The sequence below is a fragment of the Macrobrachium rosenbergii genome, chromosome 13 (assembly GCF_040412425.1).
Source record: "Macrobrachium rosenbergii isolate ZJJX-2024 chromosome 13, ASM4041242v1, whole genome shotgun sequence".
Lineage (NCBI taxonomy): Eukaryota > Metazoa > Arthropoda > Malacostraca > Decapoda > Palaemonidae > Macrobrachium > Macrobrachium rosenbergii.
Genome location: NC_089753.1, coordinates 54,641,566 through 54,661,645, shown reverse-complemented (window position 1 = coordinate 54,661,645; position 20,080 = coordinate 54,641,566). Strand labels below are relative to the sequence as shown.

The following is a 20,080-nucleotide window of genomic DNA, read 5'->3' as shown; positions in this document are numbered from 1 at the left end:
CTTTCCTTCTCTCAGGTTCAGCCCTTCTCCCGAGAGAGTTGTTCTCCAACGACGTAAGATTTTGTTGGGTTTGCAACAACAGCTGGATGCTTTCATGAACCTTTCAAGATTCGAATCTGCCTGTTAAGAGGTACAGACTTTCACCTTCGTCTCCTGCTTGGGGTCTTCCTCGTCTGCTAGATGTTTTGGGGCTTCTCGTCTGTCATTCTAGAGAGAATGTTTAGTGGCTTCCTGATATCGTCTTCCCCGATTTGAGGTGTTGGACTTTTCTCTTTTTCGCGCCAGGATTTACGTCTTGCTCTTAATGCATGCGCTTCTCTTAACGATTCAAGTACCCCTGGACCTTGGCCTAGCCATGCGATTCGGCGCCACCGCTGTGACTCTCTTCTAGTACTTGCCTCGGGCCTCTCTGGCGCGTCACGCCATGACACTCCGCTCTCGCCACGTACAGCTTCAAGTCTTGTGTTGAAAACAAGCCAGTTGTTCATCATGTCGCACAACTACCCGCTTCAACATCTGATGTCCTTCTTAATTTAGCCAGTACTTGCTTGGCAGTACATATACTAAAATTGGAACGATACAGAGAAGATTAGCATGGCCATTGAAATTAGATGACACGCTAATGTGAAGCGTTCCACATTTTTATGTTTACTATCGTACTCTAGTTGACGACTTTTTCGTTCGCGGGAGTTCCCGCTACAAGAAATCAATCGGAAAACTACTTTCACCACTCACTCAAGACCCGCCAGCTGCGGAAGAACATCCTCTTTTCGTCACAGCCTTTGTATGAAGAGAAACTTCTTTCGTCTTCTTCTTCCTCTGATTATCAGACTCTGGCTTTTTCTAGAAAAGGATCTGTTTCCTGAGACTTTTCAACCTTCGGCTCCTCTCTCTCCACCTTCGCAGTTGTCTTTTGTTTGGGGAGCGTTTGTGAAAAATGAAAAATCAAATTTTCTGGGATATTTTATATATGGCATCATACATATCCTGACTATCTTCTCAAAAGTTTTATTTAAAAGTTCAGCCACAGTTAGGAGTTATAAACAAAACAGTAACCCTATCATAGTCAAAATTACATTTTGTTCATGAAACTTACCTGTCAGATATATATAGCTGTATTCTCGAAGGTCCGACAGAATTTCAAATTTCGCGGCACACACAGTGGCCGGTCAGGTGGTTAGTACCCATTCCCGCCGCTGGGAGGCGGTATCAGGAACCATTCCCATTTTCCATTCAGATTTTCTCTGTCGCCGGTGTTGTCAACAACTGTTGTCTGCACCTCCGTCATAGGATTTGCTTTTTCTAAATTACTGAGTATCTCATTGTCTTTTGGTATTTTGACTTTGGATCGGGTAGATCGGCATACGCTTTTTGACTTTTCTTTGGGTTTTGATTTAGATTATCATTATGTCTGGGTCTCAGCTCTGCTAGTTACCGTGCGTGTGTGATGTCTGAACAAAGGTGAGGTTGCCGAAAGCTGCGGTTGACCCTCACACTATTTGTTCTAACTGTAGGAAGCATATATGCATGTTGAATGATAGGTGTGATGAATGTGCTTCTTTGTCTGAAAATGAATGGAGAGCGTATGATAAATATGTGAGGAAGTTGGAGCGTGATCGACTGAGGAGGTCTTCCTCCAGGAGTGCTTCTCTTTCGGAAGTGTTGATGTCGGCCCTAACTCCCCTGTACCTTTAGATCCTAACCCTGTGGTTTTGTCTCCTGCCCTGAGATCGTGCCAGTGGAGACTAATATGCTTTCCGCTATGATGGAATCGATTCGTGCATTAGAATCTAAGGTGTCAGCTCTCCAAGATAAGTGTTGTGAAGTGACTAGTGCCCCCAGTGCAGTGGAGGGGGCGTCAGACCGGCCCCATCATGCCTCTAGGCCTGGACCTCTGCTGGACTCCCAGGACTCAGGGAGAGAGCATGTCGAAAGCCGAAGGAGGGTGACGGGGAAACCCCACCGGTCTGGCGTCCCTTCGGCAGGTCCTGAAGACGTTTCCCAGGCTGCCCAGGCTCGATCTCGTGTTCGGGTCCTGAAGGACTGCTTCTCGTCTTCTGACACGTCCTCCCCACGCAGGGGTTGGAACCGTCAGATAGACTCTCGCCCTCTTAAGAGAAGCTTTAGGGAGGAGGACGCTTCACGTCCTCTCTCTCCTACTCTGTGCTCCTCGCCAGAGTTTGTGGATGCGTTCCCCCCGCAAAAGAAGTACCGGACGTCATCCCGAAGAAGACGTTTTTGAGCGCCCAAGAGCTCTCCTCCTCAAGAGAAGAGGATTAGGATACCCCCTCGTCCTTCTGCCTCTAGGTTCCGTGATTCTCCAGAGAGAGAGGCGTCACCAACGAGGACCCTTATTGCCTCCATGCAGCAGCAACTCTCCTCGTTCATTGCAGAGAGAGAGTCCAGGTCCCGTCCTCGTCGGAAGGATGTTAGACTTCCAGTGAAGAGATCTAGGCGGTCTCCTTCTCCTGCTCCTCGTTCGTCACCTTCGTCTGCTTCGCCTGCTCGTCGTGGAAGGAACCCTAGACTCTCGTCCCCAGAGGGTGTTGGGGAGGATCGTCTTGACGTCACCCCAGGACGTCCTCCCCTCCCTTCTCGTTCTAGACGTCATGTTCTCCATTTTGTTGATGACGCTCGTCAGGCTTATGACGTTCGTCATGCTGCCAGACGTGACGCCCCAGGCTGGACGCTCAAGAAGCTCGTCATATCCACAACGTGTTGACGCCCCGATGGACGTTTTTGACTCCCTTCAAGACGCTCCACCTGCCGTTGCTGTCGGCTCTCGTGTGGTTCCTGGTTCTCCAGCTGCTTTGCACGCCAGTTCCTCTTCCAAGCAGAGGTCCCTGCGGCGTGTTTCCTCTCCAACTTCTCTCTGCTCTTCCCCGCCCGATGTTGGAGATAGACTCAGGGTCTCGAGTCTGAAGATGAGTTGAAGGATCAGTCCTCGTCGTCGGACTACCAGATCCTCGTCAAGCTGTTGAAGGAATTGTTTCCTGACAAGTTTCTGCCGGCAGTACCTCTCTCCCCTCCTTCTCAACTGACTTCTACTAAGTCTAGGAAAGCTCCGGGATTTCTGAAAATGACTAAATCGCTCTCCACTAAGCGGGCCTTCAAGAAAGTCCATTTGTGGATGGACTCCCGCAAGGCTCAAGGAAAGTCTTCTTTCGCCCTCCCCCTTCAAGACTCTCGGGAAAAGCGGCGATGTGGTATGAGACCGGAGAAGACTTAGGCTTACGTCTTCCTTCCTCATCTATGGGGAGACTTCGGAAAATAAATTACTCATCGTTGATTCGAGTAGGAGGTCTCATCTGTCGACGGCCAAGATTCCTGGACTCTTACGGAGATGGACCATCTTTGAAGGGCCTTTTCAAGACGTTAGAAGTTTTCAACTTCCTTGACTGGTGTCTTGGAGCTTTGGACCTTAAGTCTCGGAGTCAGGACTCGATCTCCTTGTCGGACCTTTTGAGCGTCTTGTCTTGTATGGACAAGGCGGTCCGAGATGGTTCTGACGAATTGGCCTCGCACTTTGCGACTGGAGTGCTCAAGAAGAGGTCTCTATTCTGCGGTTTCGCTACGAAGTCCGTCTCCTTGGCACAGAAAGGAGAACTGTTGTTTGCTCCCCTTTCCAATCATCTTTTCCCGGCTTCGTTGGTAAAGGACATCGCTGCAAGCTTACAAGAGAAGACCACACAGGACCTGTTGGCTCAGTCATAGGCGCCCTGCGTCGGTTCCTGTGACCTCGACGACGTCAAACCGTCAACATTCTCCCAAGATGAAGAAGCCCTTTCGTGCGGAGCATCCTCGAAGCCTTCTTCTCGAGGAAAGAACCTCTCGAGAGGTAAAGCCCTTGCTAGAGGTAGGGGCAAGAAGTGATGTGATTCTCCTCCAGATACCGGTGGGTGCCAGGCTTCTTGCGTTTTCCGAAGTCTGGAAAGTGAGAGGGGCAGACAGTTGGTCCCTTTCGGTTTTAGAGAAAGGATACAAGATCCCTTTCCTTTCTCCCCTCCCTTAAGCCTTTCGCCCTTGGACCTCTCTCCGTCAAATGCGGTCCAGGAAAACAAGAGATCCTATACGACCTGCTATCGGCAAATGCTCGTCAAGAGAGCAATAGAACAGGTCTTAGACCTGAATTCCCGATTTTCTACAACAGGCTGTTCCTGGTCCCGAAACAGTCGGGAAGTTGGAGACCTGTGCTGGATGTCAGCAGCCTGAACCGCTGAAATGGGCCGTCTGAAAGAAACTTTCAAGATGGAGACGGCGCAGTCTGTTCTAGGAGCCTTAAGACCTGGGGATTGGATGGTATCCCTCGACCTTCAAGAGCAAAACTTCCAATTGGCCGAACATCCTCAGTCAAGGAAGTTCCTGAGGTTCGTCTTGAGGGGAAAGGTGTATCAATTCAGAGCTCTTTGCTTTGGCCTGTCCACAGCTCCCATGATTTTCACCGTCATCATGCGGAATGTAGCAAGGTGGCTGCATCTGGCAGCGCGTTCGTGTGTCGCTCATTACTTGGACGACTGGCTGATTCGAGCGTCATCGAGGGGAGAGGTGTCTGGAGGATCTTCAAGCAACTTTAAACCTGACGAAGGAACTCGGCCTGCTGGTCAACTTTAGAAAAGTCACACCTGAAAATCAACGCAGTCCATCGTGTATCTGGGGATTCAGATGGACTCAGTGGCTTCGGGCTTTTCCGTCCCCGAACGTCAACAGCTGTGCTACGAAAAGTCCTGGCCTTCCTAGGAAAGAAACCTGTTCGGTGAGGGAGTGGATGAGTCTGCTGGGGACCATTTCCTCACTGGAAAAGTTTGTTTTCCTAGGAGACTACATCTCAGGCCTCTTCAGTTCTTCCTGCAAGACAACTGGGAAGACAAGGAAAATCTCTGAGTTGTCTCTCAAACTTTCCCTCGAAGTGAAGGAGCATCTCAGGTGGTGGTTGGATCCCCGAGGCTTTCAGAGGGCGTGTCTCTCAGCCTTCTAACCCGACCTAGTGTTGTTCTCCGACAGCGTCAATGTCGGGTGGGGAGCAACACTGGGCAAGAGAGAAGTGTCAGGCATCTGGAGAGGGGAACAGGTGGCCTGGCATATCAATATGAAGGAATTAGGGGCGATTTTTCAAGCCCTTCGATTCTTCCAAGATCAAGTGTCCGGTCGCACAGTCCAGGTAAACGCGGACAATACCACTGCTCTATCTTACCTGAAAAAACAGGGAGGCACTCATTCTCGTTCCCTATTCGTTGGAAAAAAAGAGATCCTGTTGTGGGCGAGTTCCAGGAACGTTACGATCTTGGAAAGGTTTGTAGCAGGCGTTCAGAACGTGAGAGCGGACCTGCTAAGTCGTCGTCATCAACTGCTCCCGACAGAGTGGACTCTGAACCAGGAGGTGTGCCAAAACTGTGGGGTTTATGGGGTCGTCCCTTAGTAGACCTGTTTGCAACGTCAAAGAACAACAGGCTTCCGCTTTACTGCTCTCCTGTCCTGGATCCAGGAGCAGTGTCAATAGACGCCCTTCTTTGGGACTGGTCTCGTCTGGACCTTTACGCTTTCCCTCCCTTCAAGATCCTGGGAGAAGTGGTCAGGAAGTTAGCGTCGTCGCAAGAACGAGGATGACTCTGATGCTCCGTTTTGGCCTTACAAGGAGTGGTTTCGGAGGTAATGTCGCTTCTGGTAGACTTTCCAAGGGTGTTACCTCTTCGTCCAGATCTACTCAGACAGCCCCACTTTGAACGATACCATCAAAACCTCTCCGCTCTCGGTCTGACTGCGTTCAGACTATCGAAATGCTAAAAATATGAGCGAGAGGTTTTTAAAGCAGGTGGCAAAAAGCGATCGCGAGAGCCAGGAGAACATCCTCGATCGAATTTTACCAATCAAAGTGGGCGTATTTGACAGTGGTGTACTGCAGAGATGGATTTCCTCTTCCTCGACCACTGTGAGCCAGATTGCAGACTTCCTTCTTTTCCTTAGGGAAGTTCGAAGCTGGCAGTCTCTACTATTAAGGGGTATAAGAGTATGTTGTCGGCGGTCTTTCGGCACAGAGGATTAGATATCGCCAACAATTCCTTTGGGCCATGACCTCATTAGGTCGTTGAGACGACTAAGGTGCCTCAGTTTTTGGTTCCATCTTGGAACTTGGACGTGGTTCTTAAGTTCCTGATGCAAAGCCCTTTGAACCCCTTCATGCTGCTTCTTTGAGGGACTTAACAAAGAAGACTTTATTTTTAGTTGCTCTCGCTACTGCAAAGAGAATCAGTGAGATTCATGCAATATCTAAGTCAGTTGGTTTTAAAGGAGACGATGCGGTGTGTTCTCTCCAACCGTCGTTTCTTGCCAAGAATGAGAACCCGTCTCACCCCTGGCCCAAGTCCTTTGAATTGAAAGGTTTGGCGGGTATTCTGGGTCAGGAACCAGAAAGACTGCTTTGCCCTGTTCGGGCTCTAAAATTCTACTTGAACAAGACTAAAGAGTCGAGAGGTCTTCCGGATAGGTTATGGTGCTGGGTGAGAAGACCTGGCGTCCCCATGTCAAAGAATGCGCTGGCTTTCTTCTTGAGGTCCACCATTCTGGAAGCGCATAAAAGTTGTCAGGAGAGTGACTTCGAACTTTTGAAAGTTAAAGCGCATGAGGTTCGGGCTGTGGCAACGTCAGTAGCCTTTCAAAAGAACATGGCTCTGAGCGAGATTATGAATGCCACTTTTTGGAGAAGTCATTCTGTGTTCGCCTCTCATTACCTAAAGGACGTAAGAACAGTGTATGAGTCTTGCTGTTCATTGGGACCTTACGTTTCGGCTGGTACGATCGATCTTGGGAGAAGGAGGCAGTACCCATCCTATCCTTTAATATATGGTTAGGAATAGTTTTTAAAATTTTTGGTTGTGTTTTTATGGTTGTGGGTAGACTGTGGGGCAGTCTTCCCTTTCCTTTAATTTTTACTAGTCAAGATGTTTGGTAGGTCAGGTGGTTATTTTTGTCTCTGCTTCCTTCTTGAGGGCTACGATCTGGGCACATAGTGGTCACGTCCCCGTTGACAGATCGTCTGGAACTCTCCAACCTTATAGGTCTCTACCTCGTTGGAAACTCCAGTAAAGCAGATGCAGACTTGGGTGACAGTAATCACGAAGTCAGCTATGCTAAAAGGTAAGGAACCAAGATGTGTAATCATCTACATTGTTTTGTTTCTCAATCCTATGCTGTCTCTGCCCACCACCAATGGTGCGATTCAGCTATATATATATCTGACAGGTAAGTTTCATGAACAAAATGATATTTTAATGATAAAATAAGGTTTGTTCATACTTACCCTGGCAGATATTCAAGAAGTGCCCACCCTCCTCCCCTCAGGAGACAACGGCACTATGAAAATCTGAATGGAAAATGGGAATGGTTCCTGATACCCGTTTGTCCTCCCAAAGCAGGAATGGGTACTAACCACCTGACCGGGTGCGTGATATTGGAAATTTGAAATTCTGTCGGACCTTCGGAGAATACAGCTATATATATATCTGCCAGGTAAGTCCAGAACAAACCTTATTTTATCATTAAAATATCATTTTTCTGAAATATAATGTAATGATATTGTCAGTATATCGGTGGTAATTTCCTTTTAGCTATGAAATAATAATATCTAATGCGATCTTGGCACCCTGTGGCTAGTGCGCATCAGCTAAAGACAGTTCCAGAATGCTGGGGCAGTCAGTGGCTGTCAGTCATGGACAGCTCAGAGATGACTAAGTAACTTGCGTCGCTGCCCAACCTGAGCCGTGTTTTGAAAAGAGGGCATTCATTTTGCTTCATTTAGCGAAGTTATATTACTTTGCAGGTCTATTTTTGGCTTTTTTGATATGTCATAAAAAAAACATCAAACTGTGTAACAGCAAGCAAATAAATACACAGAGAAGCAAAAAATATCGTTTTTCTCAAAACTAAAGTTATCAGGACATTCAAACTGCATCTCCTTCATAACGATTGCACCGTTCTCAATGATACAAAAACAGGCTAAATATTTGCCTACAAACAAAGGGGCTTCCATGGGAAGCAACTTGAGACCCGCACCACGAGGAGAGTTTTTTCCCGAAGGAATGTCACTTCCAAGAGAGGTAGCAAGTGACTCCTTTCATCTCCAGACTCCCTTAGCAACCAGGCTTCTTCATTTTGCACAAGCCTGGAAAGAGTGAGGGGCAGACGTTTGGTCCCTCCTACTGTTAGAGAGGTTACTTGATTCCCTTCCTGTCTCCTCCTCCTTTGTTTTTTGTTTCCCAACTGCCCTCCTGTCAAACAGAAAATTGTTTGACCTGCTTGAACAGATGTTCGAGCGGAGAGCAGTGGAACAGGTCTTGGACTCGGTGTTCCCGGGATTTTACTACAGATTGTTTCTAGTCCCAAAACTTTCAGGAGGCTGGAGACCCGTCTTGGACGTCAACAGGTCTGAACAACTTGGTCCGGAAGGAAAAGTTCAAGATGGAGACCTCAGTCAATACTAGGAGCCCTTCATCCCGGGATTGGATGGTATCTTTGGATCTCCAAGATGCTTATCTTCACGCCCCAATTCATCCACGTTCGATGAAGTATCTCAGGTTGTCTTGGGGGACTAGACGTACCAGTTCAGGGCTCTCTGCTTTGGACTCTGCACGGCCATACCACGTTGAAAACACCGCTTCTCGTCCGATCAGCGAAGTTAAGCAACGTTGGGTCTGGTCAGTACTTGGATGGGTGACCGCCTGGGAACACCAGATGCTGTTGGCGTCATATTTTGCTCCGAGGGTGAACGTCTCATGAAAAACGTTGCGATGCAGTTGCACCTGTCGGGCGTCAGGATCTCACTCTACTTGGACGACTGGTTGATTCGGCGTCGTCAAAACAAAGGTATCTGGAGGACCTTCAGTTGACTCTGCAACTCGTGAAGTCCCTGGGACTTCTGGTCTGTGGAGAAGTCGCAGCTGATCCCCTCACTGTCCATTGTGTCTGGGAATTCAGATGTATTCAGCGGCTTTTATAGCGTCTCCGTCGCAAGAACGGCAACTTCAATGTACGAAAAAGTCTCGGCCTTCTTGGAAAAGGAAACATGCTAGGTGAGGGAAGGAATGAGTCTGCTGGGGACCATTTCCTCGCTGGAGAAGTTTGTTTTCTGGGAGTCTGCATCTCAGGCCTCTTCAGTTCTTTCTGTTGGAGAACTGGCAAAACAAGGAAGACTTGAAAGAGGAATTGAGAATTCTTCCTTATATCAAAAAGAGGATCTGTAGTGGTGGCTCGATCCAACGGAATTGCAGAAAGGGATCTCCCTCAAGCTTCTGAACCCCAACCTAGTGTTGTTTTCCGACGGGTCGTCAACAGGTTGGGGCAACACTAGGGGAGAGGAAGTGTTAGGAACCTGGAGAGGAACAGGTGTCCTGGCACATCAACATCAAAGATTTGGCGGCTATCTTTTAGCTCTCCAATTCTTCGAGGTCCAAGTTTGCAATCGTGTAGTTCTAGCAAACTCGGACAATACTACTTGTTCCTGTTCAGCCTTGCAAAAGAGATTATTCTTTGAGCCTATGCTCGCAACATTTCGATTCTCACAAGTTTTGTTGCAGGGGTCGAAAATGTTCGAGCAGACCTGCTCTGTTGGTGCCATCAACTCCTGCCGAAGGAATGGACCCTTCATCAGGAGGTTTGCCAAGATTTTTGGAAATTTTGGGGTCGCCATCTTGTGGATATTTTCACGACCTCAAGAACAGCGAGGCTCCTCTATAAAGCTCATCTGTACTCGACCGGGGGCAGTTGCGATAGATGCTCTTCCTGGGATTGGACGGGAATAGATGTTTACGCCTTTTTCCCCGTTCTAAATTCTGGGAGAAGTCATACGCAAGTTCGCGGCCTCACAAGGACGAGGATGACTCTCATCCCCACGTTTTGGCCTCGAACCACTGGTTCTCGGAGTTTCTCTTCTGGTTGGTAGACGTTCCGAGGACCCTTCCTATGAGAGCAGACCTGCTCATACAAACCCACTTCGCGAGATATCTTTGAATCTCCCGCTCTGAACCTGACTGCTTTCAGACTATCGAAACTTGGTCAGAGCGAAGGGTTTTTCTGGCCAGGTGGCACGGGCCATCGCTAGAGCCAGAAGTTCTTCATCTAAAGGATATATCTAGGGAAGTGAGCAACCTTCAAAGGTTGGTGTAGAAAGAAGGGCTTTTCCTCTTCCTCTATCACTGTGAGCCAGGTTGCGGATTTTCTCCTTTACTTAAGAGAAAAACTCGATATAGCAGTTCCGACTATCAAGTGTTATCGAGCATGCTTTCGATTGTATTCAGACACAGAGGATTAGATTTGTCTGACAATAAGGACCTCCACGATCTTCTTTACTCTTTCAAGACGTCCAAGGTTCCTCAGCTAATTCCCCTGCTTGGAACTTGGACGTAGTGCTCAAGTTTTTGATGTTTAGTCCTTTTGAGCCTCTCCACTCTGCATCTCTTAAGGATGTTACTCGAAAACGGCATTCCTCACGGCTCTGGCGATGGCGAAGAGAGTGAGCGAAGTTCGAGCTATCAGCCGTCATGTGGGCTTCAAGGAACACAATGCTGTCTATTCTTTAAGCCCTAAGTTCTTGGCTAAGAATGATAGGTCTTCTAACCCTTGGCCTAGACACTTTGAAATTAAAGGTTTAGCAGACCTTATTGGACAGGAACCTGAGGGAGTTCTATGTCCAGTTAGAGCTCTCAAGTACTACCTTAAAAGAACACAGGACACTCGTGGTCCCTTGGATATTTTATGGTGTTCTGTGAGGCAACCAGTTAAACCTATGTCGAAGAATGCACTGGCATTCTTCATTAGGACGTCATTAAGGAAGCACACTCTAGTTGTGACGACTCCAACTTCAAGTTGTTGAGAGTTAACGCTCACGAGGTGAGGGCAGTTGCTACCTCCATGGCGTTCAAGAAAAATATGGTACTCAGTGACATTCTTAGTGCCACATTTTGGCGAAGTCAATTCGGTGTTTGCCTCACACTCTTGGCAAGATGTTTAGGTAGCATACGAAAATTGCTTTTCGCTGGGACCATACATTGCTGCTTCAGCAACCTTGGGGACAGGGGTAACTCTGATCCTATCCCCTTTTTAATTGTGTTTTTATGGTTGTTGGGTCGACTACTGGAGGCAGTCTTCCCAATCCTTTGCAAACTAACACTTTAGGTGTTGGTTAGGTGGTTAGTAATGCTCTTTTGTCCTCTTTGTATGGTCTATGATCTAGTCACATTGTGGTCATGCCCCGTTGACAGATCATCTAGAAGTCGCCAGCTTTATAGGTCACTACCTCGCTGGGGTCTCTAGTAAAGCAGAAGCAGACTAGAGTGACAGTAACCACTCAGTCAGCTACGCTATCAGATAAGGAACCAAAATAATTTTACCAATTGGTTTTTTCCTAATTCTTGGCTGTCTCTACCCTCCAAAGGTGGTATTCAGCTATATATATATCTGGCAGGTAAGTCTCATGAACAAAATGATATTTTAATGATAAAATAAAGTTTGTTCATACTTACCTGGCAGATATATATATTCATATTGCCCTCCCTCCTCCCCTCAGGAGTCAGTGGCATTAGAAAATCTGAATAGAAAATGGGAATGGTTCTGATACCCGCCTCCCAGCGGCGGGAATGGGTACTAACCACCTGCCCGGCCACTGCGTGTGCCGAGTTTTGAAATTCTGTCGGACTTGGAGAATACAGCTATATATATATCTGCCAGGTAAGTATGAACAAACTTTATTTTATCATTAAAATATCATTTTTGGTACTTACCCTCAATCATTGAGATCCCTCCCTCCCTCCTCCCCTCTTAAGAGATTAAGAGATGACTGATCAACCAAACACTCACTGTCTTACCCCCATCTTACCCCTACCCTCCCTCTAAAGGGTGGGGGAGTAACCATTGGGGGAGCAGTACATGATGGTGTTAGCTGGGCTCCTGTGTGCACTAGAGTACAGGCAGTCCTTGGTTATCAGCAGGGGTTCCGTTCTGGGGGTGTGATGATAACCGAAAATCGTGGATTTCCGGCGCTTTTTTGGCGATTTTCGGGCTTATTGGCACCGAAAAGTGCCGATTTTCGGTTATCAGTGCCTCTGTTAGGTATATATTGGCGCCAGTACTGAATTATCGGCGCCGATAAGCGGATATCCGCGATTTTCGGGCGAAAATACACTGATTTTCGTCGCTAGACAAAGCGCTATAAAACCAGATCGCCATTAACCGAGCCTGCTGTTAACCCTTAAACACCTACTGGACGTATCACGTCGACTAAAGCTTGTCTGTTTGGTGCCTGATGTGGACGCGTCGCACGCCGACTACAAAAATTTCAACCTTCGGTCAACTTTTGACTCGACCCGAAATGGTCGAAAAACGCAATTTGTAAGCTAAAACTCTTACATTCTAGTAATATTCAATCATGTACCTTCATTTTGCAACAAATTGGAAGTCTCTAGCACAATATTTCGATTTATGGTGAATTTTCAAAAAAAACTTTTTCTTACTCTCAGTGTAACTTCAAAGAAAATTTCAGAAATTCTTTCGTCATTTTGTCATAATTTTTGCACTGTTCTATATTAGCCGTTACATAAAGTTTTTATATGAAAATGTGCGCAATTTCATGTACAATACAACAGAAAATAACTCATGGTTGTAGCTTTTATCAGTTTTGAAATATTTTCATATAAATCACGATAACTGCAAAAAATTTCAACCTTCGGTCAACTTTGATAACGACCAAATGGTAAAAAAACGCAATTGTAAGCTAAAACTCTTACATTCTAGTAATATTCAATCATTTACCTTCATTTTGCAACCAATTGGAGGTCTCTAGCACAATATTTTTGATTTATGGTGAATTTTGAAAAAACTTTTTCCTTACGTCCTTGCCAGAAATTCTTTCATCACGTTGTCGTAATGTTTGCACTGTTTTATATTAGTCATTACGCATAAAGTTTTATATATGGAAATGTGTGCAATTTCATGTAGAATACAACAGAAAATAACTCATGGTTGTAGCTTTTATTGGTTTTGAAATATTTTCATATAAACACGATAACTGCCAAAATTTCAAGCTTCGGGTCAACTTTTCGACCGAAGTGGTCAAAAACGCAATTATAAGCTAAAACTCTTACATTCTAGTAATATTCAATCATGTACCTTCATTTTGCAACAAACTGGAAGTCTCTAGCACAATATTTCAATTTATGGTGAATTTCAAAAAAAAACTTTTTCCTACGGCTCGTCTGTAAAGCTGTACCTCTAAACGAACATCTCAGAAATTCTTTCTGTCATGTTGTCGTAATGTTTGCATCGTTTTACATTAGTCTTTATAAACTTTTATATATGAAAATGTGCGCAATTTCATGTAGAATACAACAGAAGATAGCTCATGGTTGTAGCTTTTATCAGTTTTGAAATATTTTCACATAAATCACGATAACTGCAAAAATTTCAAGGGTCAACATTAACTCGACCGGCGTGGTCAAAAAACACAATTGTAAGCTAAAACTCTTACATTCTAGTAATATTCAATCGTTTACCTTCATTTTGCAATAAATTGGAAGTCTCTAGCACAATATTTCGATTTATGGTGAATTTTGAAAAAAACATTTTTACGTCTCTTGTGATAACTCGGCGAACATCTCAGAAATTCTTTCGAGAAAGTTGTCGTAATATTTGCACCATTTTATATTAGTCGTTACAGAAAGTTTTATATATGAAAATGTGTGCAATTTCATGTACAATACAACAGAAAATAACTCATGGTTGTAGCTTTTATCAGCTTTGAAATATTTTCATATAAATCACGATAAATAGAAAAAAATTCGACTTTCGGTCAACTTTAACTCGACCAAAATGGTCGAAAACTGCAATTGTAGGCTAAAACACTTACAGTCTAGTAATATTCAATCAATTAGCTTCATTTTTTCAACAAACGGGAAGTCTCTAGCACAATATTTAGATTTATGGTGAATTTTGAAAAACGTTCTTTTTACGTCCAGCGGCGTTTATTTAATTCATGCATCATTTGTGATAATATTTTCTCTGTGTTGCTTTGATCGTTTTACAATTTGTTATATATCAAAATCATCGCAATTTAGTGTACAGTACAACTAAAAAAATTAACTCATTAGCTTTAACCGTTGTGCTTACACACGATTTGTATACAATTATATAAAAGTTTTTTTCGCTATCATATATTCCAATATATATATATGATAATGATATTTTTTACATTTCTGATGGTTGCATACTAAACTTCAGGCAATGACAAAAAAGGAGCCAAAAATGAACTCTTAATCTTAAAACTAAGCGTGCTGTGATTTTTAAAACTTTTTTCCGCTTAGCGCTTAACTCACCGAACTCCGCGGCATACGGGAGATGTTTTTGTAAATAGAGGCTCGGCGTTTTAGGGTTAACAGGGACTGCCTGTAGTTGGAAGACCCAAGTCTTGAATGGGGTCTAAAAAAAGGAAGCTGGAGAATTGTGGGAGATAAAGGACAGGAAAAAACCTGAGTGACAGAATTTCAGAGGTTTTTTGAGTCACATGGTGTTAGTAGCAAAAATGATGATGTAGAATCTTACAGGCTCTATGTGGATTTAACTATTGCTTAACAGCATCTGCATATATTTTTGAGTAGGGAAACCTTTGGAGCAGATTGATGGGTTAGGTGAGGGTGCTGTTCACTGCTGTTTTATAGCTCTGTAGGTGAGAAGTTGAAATATACATGGACTTGAAAATTATTTTGACTGGAGTTCCATGAGAAGCTCATATTATGGCTTAAAAATACTGAGGATTCTTAAGATTGAGATGGTTTTGGCATAACGGTGAAAAGGGATAAGGGTAGTTGGTCTGTAAAGTAGTGCATATGGAAGGAGCAGAAAGAGAACCTTTAGGATGGCCCAAGAAATTATGGGAAAAGCCATAAAAGAAGTTCCAGACCAAATGGGAATTTTGGATGAAAGTGTGCAGTATAGTAAGGTGGAGAATTCCTTTTACTCCTAACCCTGTTATGGCAACTTCTGATGTAAAAATGTTAATGATGATGATTCCGTATTGGCTGTTTTCTGGGAATGATTCTTTCCAGTGGCAGGTTGTCATTCAGCTTCAGTTATGCTCAAAGATGTTTATGTGTCATATATGAGTGTACCGTGTTTAGGAGAAAGCAACCACAACCTGCAGCTATTCCCCATTTCTTTCGTACTTCCCTCTTCACTGTTCTCAACCCTATCTACCTAGGTGTACCCATTCCGCTCTTTTAAAGTCAACCCCCAGTACTTCTTGCACCTGTTTTGTTTCTCATCTACACTGTCTCACATATTAATCAACAGCTCCACTCCCGTTCCTCTTTCTATCATCTCTGTTTACTTGGTAAAACACATTATTTGCACCAAGTAGTTGGCATTAGCCCAGTTCTATATATCTGTAAATAGTTTGAATACTATGAAATTGGGAATTCTAAATTGGGATTTAGAATTTTTCTGTAGTTGTTACTATTTTTATTTCCTTCATTTATTCAACAGCTGTATGGTAAACCAATAAGGGTTAACAAAGCATCAGCCCATCAAAAGAATTTAGATGTTGAGCAAATATATTCATCGAAACTTGGATCCTGAAGTTGATGAAAAGCTGCTGTATGATACGTTTTCAGCATTTGGTGTAATTCTTCAAACTCCGAAGGTGAGTTTATAGTTATTCTGTACATATTTTGTTTGTATTACAAGACTTTTGTAAAAGAAAATAATTTATTCATTAACAAGTGACTGTTATTAGAATATGCAGCAATTAGAGTCCAGTTATTTTACACCTCAAGGTTAAACTGGAAAACCCTCAGAGAGTGCATAACCCTGCCAAAGCCAAATGATTTATCATTTTGAACTTAACCTTCAGTTAATGAACTATGTTGTACTGTAGAAATCGCTAGCCAAAAGGAAGTTGTTCCATCCTGTAATTTTAGTGAACTTGAAGTATTTCTGGATCTAATTTAGGCTTCATGTTCATCTCAAAAACTAATCCTTTTTTCCTTATATGCTCATCCTTTATATAATTCTCATGTGTGCTTTCTTCTAGGGTGGGAGCAAGCTTCCTACTGGCACCATTTATCTATAGTCCTATGGATGCATTCAGGGGGCTTCATGGTTGATATATCCATTGTTAATTAAGACCTGAGCAACATGCCCAGATTTGCTGTGTTTTTTTTTTCAGGAAGAGCAGTGAGAGAGCTCTTCTAATGAAGGCACTGATAGCAGTGCATTTATCTGTCTGGACACTCATTCTCCTCATTCAGGCACATGCCCAGGTTCGTGGGTTTTGTATAAACTTGCGTGATGAAGCACTCCTCTTGTTGTCCTTCAAGGGTGTTGAGGAAGGGGAGGAGACAGTCAGGGGTGCTGCTATAGGGTTACTGTTGTTGCTGTGGCAGAAGTTGTTCCACTTCAAGTGCAGGTCCTTTAGCTCCCAATCAAGCATGGTCTTCTCCCGTTCCTTTACAGGTAGTTAACGCTGTCGCAGTATTTTCCTGAAGGTCGTTGTGCTGGGGTATAGCTAGATGACCCCACAGCACAAGGAGCCTCAGAAATGTTGCTACTATGTCAACTGTCTGTGAATGAGATGAGAGAGAGAGGAGGACTGCAATTAAGAGGAGCTAAAGAAACTGCACTCTGGTGAGAAACCTCCACTGCAGTCCTCAGTAACCCTGCAGCAGTCCTCCCAAGTACCTGGGAGATGATGCTAATTATAGAATGGCCAGTGGAAGCCATAAAAATGACATCTCCCATAGGAGTCATTGGACGTGGAGCCCCACTTCACAGATGTTCCTGTGGATGAAACAATCCACATAATCTTGGATCATGGGTATAGAGAGACTCCACACCCCGTTAAACTTCCTTTAGCATGCCCTCTGCTTACTCCTTTAGATATGTATGAAAATGGCTCTTTTTCTATCCACAGAGGCCATATGTACTCACAGATAGGTGATGCAGTGATGGGCTCTCCTCCCATAGTGCTCTTTGCGATTTTCTGTATGGGCAATGTGAGGCAATGGATATTCACTGCCATTGAAAAACTGCCACTGTTCTCCCGGTACATTGAGGGAGAAATAGAACACCTGCAGCAAGACATCTACAACTACAGTCGCCTTATTTTTACCATTGAATGCTGCTGAGACCATCACCTCCCCTTGCTTAATGTCCTTGTATGGCAATGGGAGGAGCACTTCGTCTCAAGTTTATACAAAACCCATGAACTTGGGTGTGTGCATGTGAGAGAGTGAGTATCAGAGAGATAAACACACTGCCATCAACACCTTTGTTAGAAGAGCTTTCCCTCACTGAATTAGAGCATTTTGCCCAGGTATACCAGCCATAAAGTCGCCAAATGCGTTAGGACTATAGATAAATGGTACCAGCAGGAACTCCACCCTACCACCCTATAAGACATCACACACTTTTATAAGGGTGAGTTTCACAAGAAATATAAAGATGACAAGTGCTCCCTTCACAACATATTAGAAAGGGAACACCTGCCCTTGGATCGGAGAAAGGTAAAGTGGTAATTACCAATAAAATCAAGAACACCATTAGCCTGATTATGAAAAACAACCCAGCCCCTTCAGTGCAGAACCTTCTTAAAGACCACCTTGGTCTACCAGTACAGATGCTCAATCCAAGAATGCCTTGGTGCCTATATTTGTATGATCATGATGTGATTTTCCAAGGGGATCTGCCACTTTCAGGAAGGTGCTATACATAGTGTGCTTAAAACTCTCACGATGCCCTATATATTTAAAAAGTAAAAAGGGTGAGAATTCCCAACATCGTGAACACTGACAGTATAACATCATCATCACTTTCGCCTCGTGGAAGCTCTACACATTGGAATGGAAAGGCCCATCCTTATGACCACCCAGGAAGCTTCCCTCATCCTCACCTTCCTCTCCCCTCCTCTCTGGGTTATTCTACAAAAAGAAAAAATTACACAGAGAGAGAGAGGATAACTCAGAACTGGTGAAGCTATCTCAATAAAACTTTGCAGACCTCAAGATATTGGATTTTGAGAAAACTTATGGGTTAAAGGTTGTTGCCACAAAAATCATCCCACATATAAAACAGGTATTTTATCCCACATATAAAACAGGTATTTTTTACTAGTTACAAGGCTTTAAAGGCAGCTACAAATGTATGGAGGAATTTTCATACTGAAAAATAATAACACAGTAGTATTTCACTTGTCAGTTTACCAACACACTTAGGCTCTGTTAAACTTTGAGGACTGTTGCATGACTTGGTGGAAGTATGCTGTGAACTGACAGAAGGTAATGTATGTTAAAGCATTTGAACTTTTGCATTGTTTTAATTTACTTTTAATTATTTGGGATGAATCTTACCTACTGTTAAAGTTAGCTTATATCTCCGCGCCGACAGGCGAGTCGGCATTCAAACAGAAGAAAAAGATTGCTTGGCTAAACCGGAAGACTTTCTAGTTCACCTGTTCTCCACCAGGTGTGTTCGAATGTTTTAGCTCTTGTCAGAATTCTCCTTGCCACAATTTGGTATAGGAATTGTTGGTAATTTATGAATTTTGGGTGTTTGCTCCTGTCACGGTACTGTAATTTTAATCTTCCCAGGATGCCTTCCGCTGGAAGCAAAACAAATAACATCCGGTTTTGTAGGAATGATTAGTGTGTAAGCAGGGTACCGAAATTTGAGGTAGATCAAAATACTGTTTGTACCAGCTGCAGGGGTTCAGAATGTGATCTAGAAAAGGAATCTGGAGATTGGTCTAAGGACTTTATGCTTAAAAATGTCAGATATAGGAAAAGAAGGGAAGCAGATAGATTGCAGAAGCAAATAGTTAGGTCAGGTCATAAACTAGTCTTTTCCCCCCTTCCTAGTGGTCCTTCGTCTGTAGTTAGCCCTACTCAGTCATGGCTTTTTCCTCTGCTGGGACGAATGATATAGCTAGTACTGAGGCTTCCTCTTTAGCTCTTCTGCTCCCCTTCCCGGTTCAGGAAAAGCGTATTGAGAAACTAGAATGGAATGTTAACCTTATTTTAGAATCAGTTAAAGGTTTGGCTGAATATTTGATAGAGAACTGTTCCAAGTCCCCCCCATAGTGTGCGTTCATTTTCGCATTCCTGTATAAGAGGTAAAGGTGTCGGTGCCCTTTCTTGTATGTAACCCAAGCCTAGGACTGTCCTGCTACAGTTGGAAGAATCTGCTGCCAGGGAGCCGGGTCGGTTCTTGGGGCAATGGTGTTCTGCGCCCTCCGACACCTACCCCTCCTTTTTCGTGGTTTGAATCCCGCTTAATGCGTTTGCCGAAAGATCACTTTGGTAAACGTAAATCTTCACACCATATTTCGACTTTCCCGTCAACAATAGCTTGTAATGAGGTTATTAACACAGATAATAAGAATGTAGTTATAGATGTTGTTACTAATAATATATCTGTAGCGAGTTGTTCTAACTCTGTTTACTCAATCAGTTGTTAAACCTATTTTATCTGCTACGTCTCATTCTAAATCTTTCTCTACTATTCTTATGTCTCATGGAAATGCACCTCTTTGTTCTTTACATGCTGTCTCTTCGGCTATTGTAGAGTCTCCTTCTTCTGACTCTGTTAATGTTTCTCTTTCCCATCCCACTGTGGTTACAGTTTCTACTGTTGTTTCCAAGCTGGATGCTATTCTAGCTGCTTTACTTTCTAAAGATGTGTTGTCTGGGAATGTTCTTAAGCCAATTGATGAGTTTGAACGAGGTGGGGAAGTTAGGTGTCGCCAACGCTTCTCTTCTTCCCTCTCCCCAACATTTCTGCTTTGCCGACTTTTGTTGCCTCAGGTGGACAGCTGCAGACTGCTTTTCCTGCAGTCTCCCATTCCATCGAGTCGGAGTTTCGTTGTGAGGAGTTGGCTGCTGTCACCCCGACTCTGCAGCTGGCGGAAGAGGAATTTGGGTTGGAAGAGTCCCCTTTGGTCTTTTGCTGTTTGCTGTAGCGTTGTGCTTCTCTTTTTCCGTATTTGGTGGAGGAAAGTGGTTCTGTAGAGACTAGGTCTCTGTTATCTTCTAGTATTTCGGCGCCCGTTAAG

At 44.1% G+C, this 20,080-nt stretch overlaps 1 protein-coding gene and 2 non-coding genes across 4 annotated transcripts in view; all 3 read left to right on the top strand.

The window, feature by feature from the left end:
- Positions 1 to 20,080, top strand: part of Spx (Spliceosomal protein on the X) — a 190,066-nt gene that overhangs the window by 95,972 nt on the left and 74,014 nt on the right. The window contains exon 3 of one of the 2 annotated variants that reach the window (XM_067115538.1): positions 15,520 to 15,676. The exons of the other annotated variant lie outside the window; for it this stretch is intronic. Coding sequence (XP_066971639.1) covers positions 15,575 to 15,676 — 102 coding nt within the window. The 5' untranslated portion in view covers positions 15,520 to 15,574. The remainder of the gene's footprint in view (positions 1 to 15,519; positions 15,677 to 20,080) is intronic. 2 annotated transcript variants of the gene reach the window in all.
- LOC136845385 (U6 spliceosomal RNA) lies at positions 541 to 644 on the top strand. Its single transcript, XR_010855168.1, has one exon. It is a non-coding gene; the product is annotated as a U6 spliceosomal RNA (small nuclear RNA).
- On the top strand, positions 8,618 to 8,735 carry LOC136845391 (5S ribosomal RNA). Its single transcript, XR_010855173.1, has one exon. It is a non-coding gene; the product is annotated as a 5S ribosomal RNA (ribosomal RNA).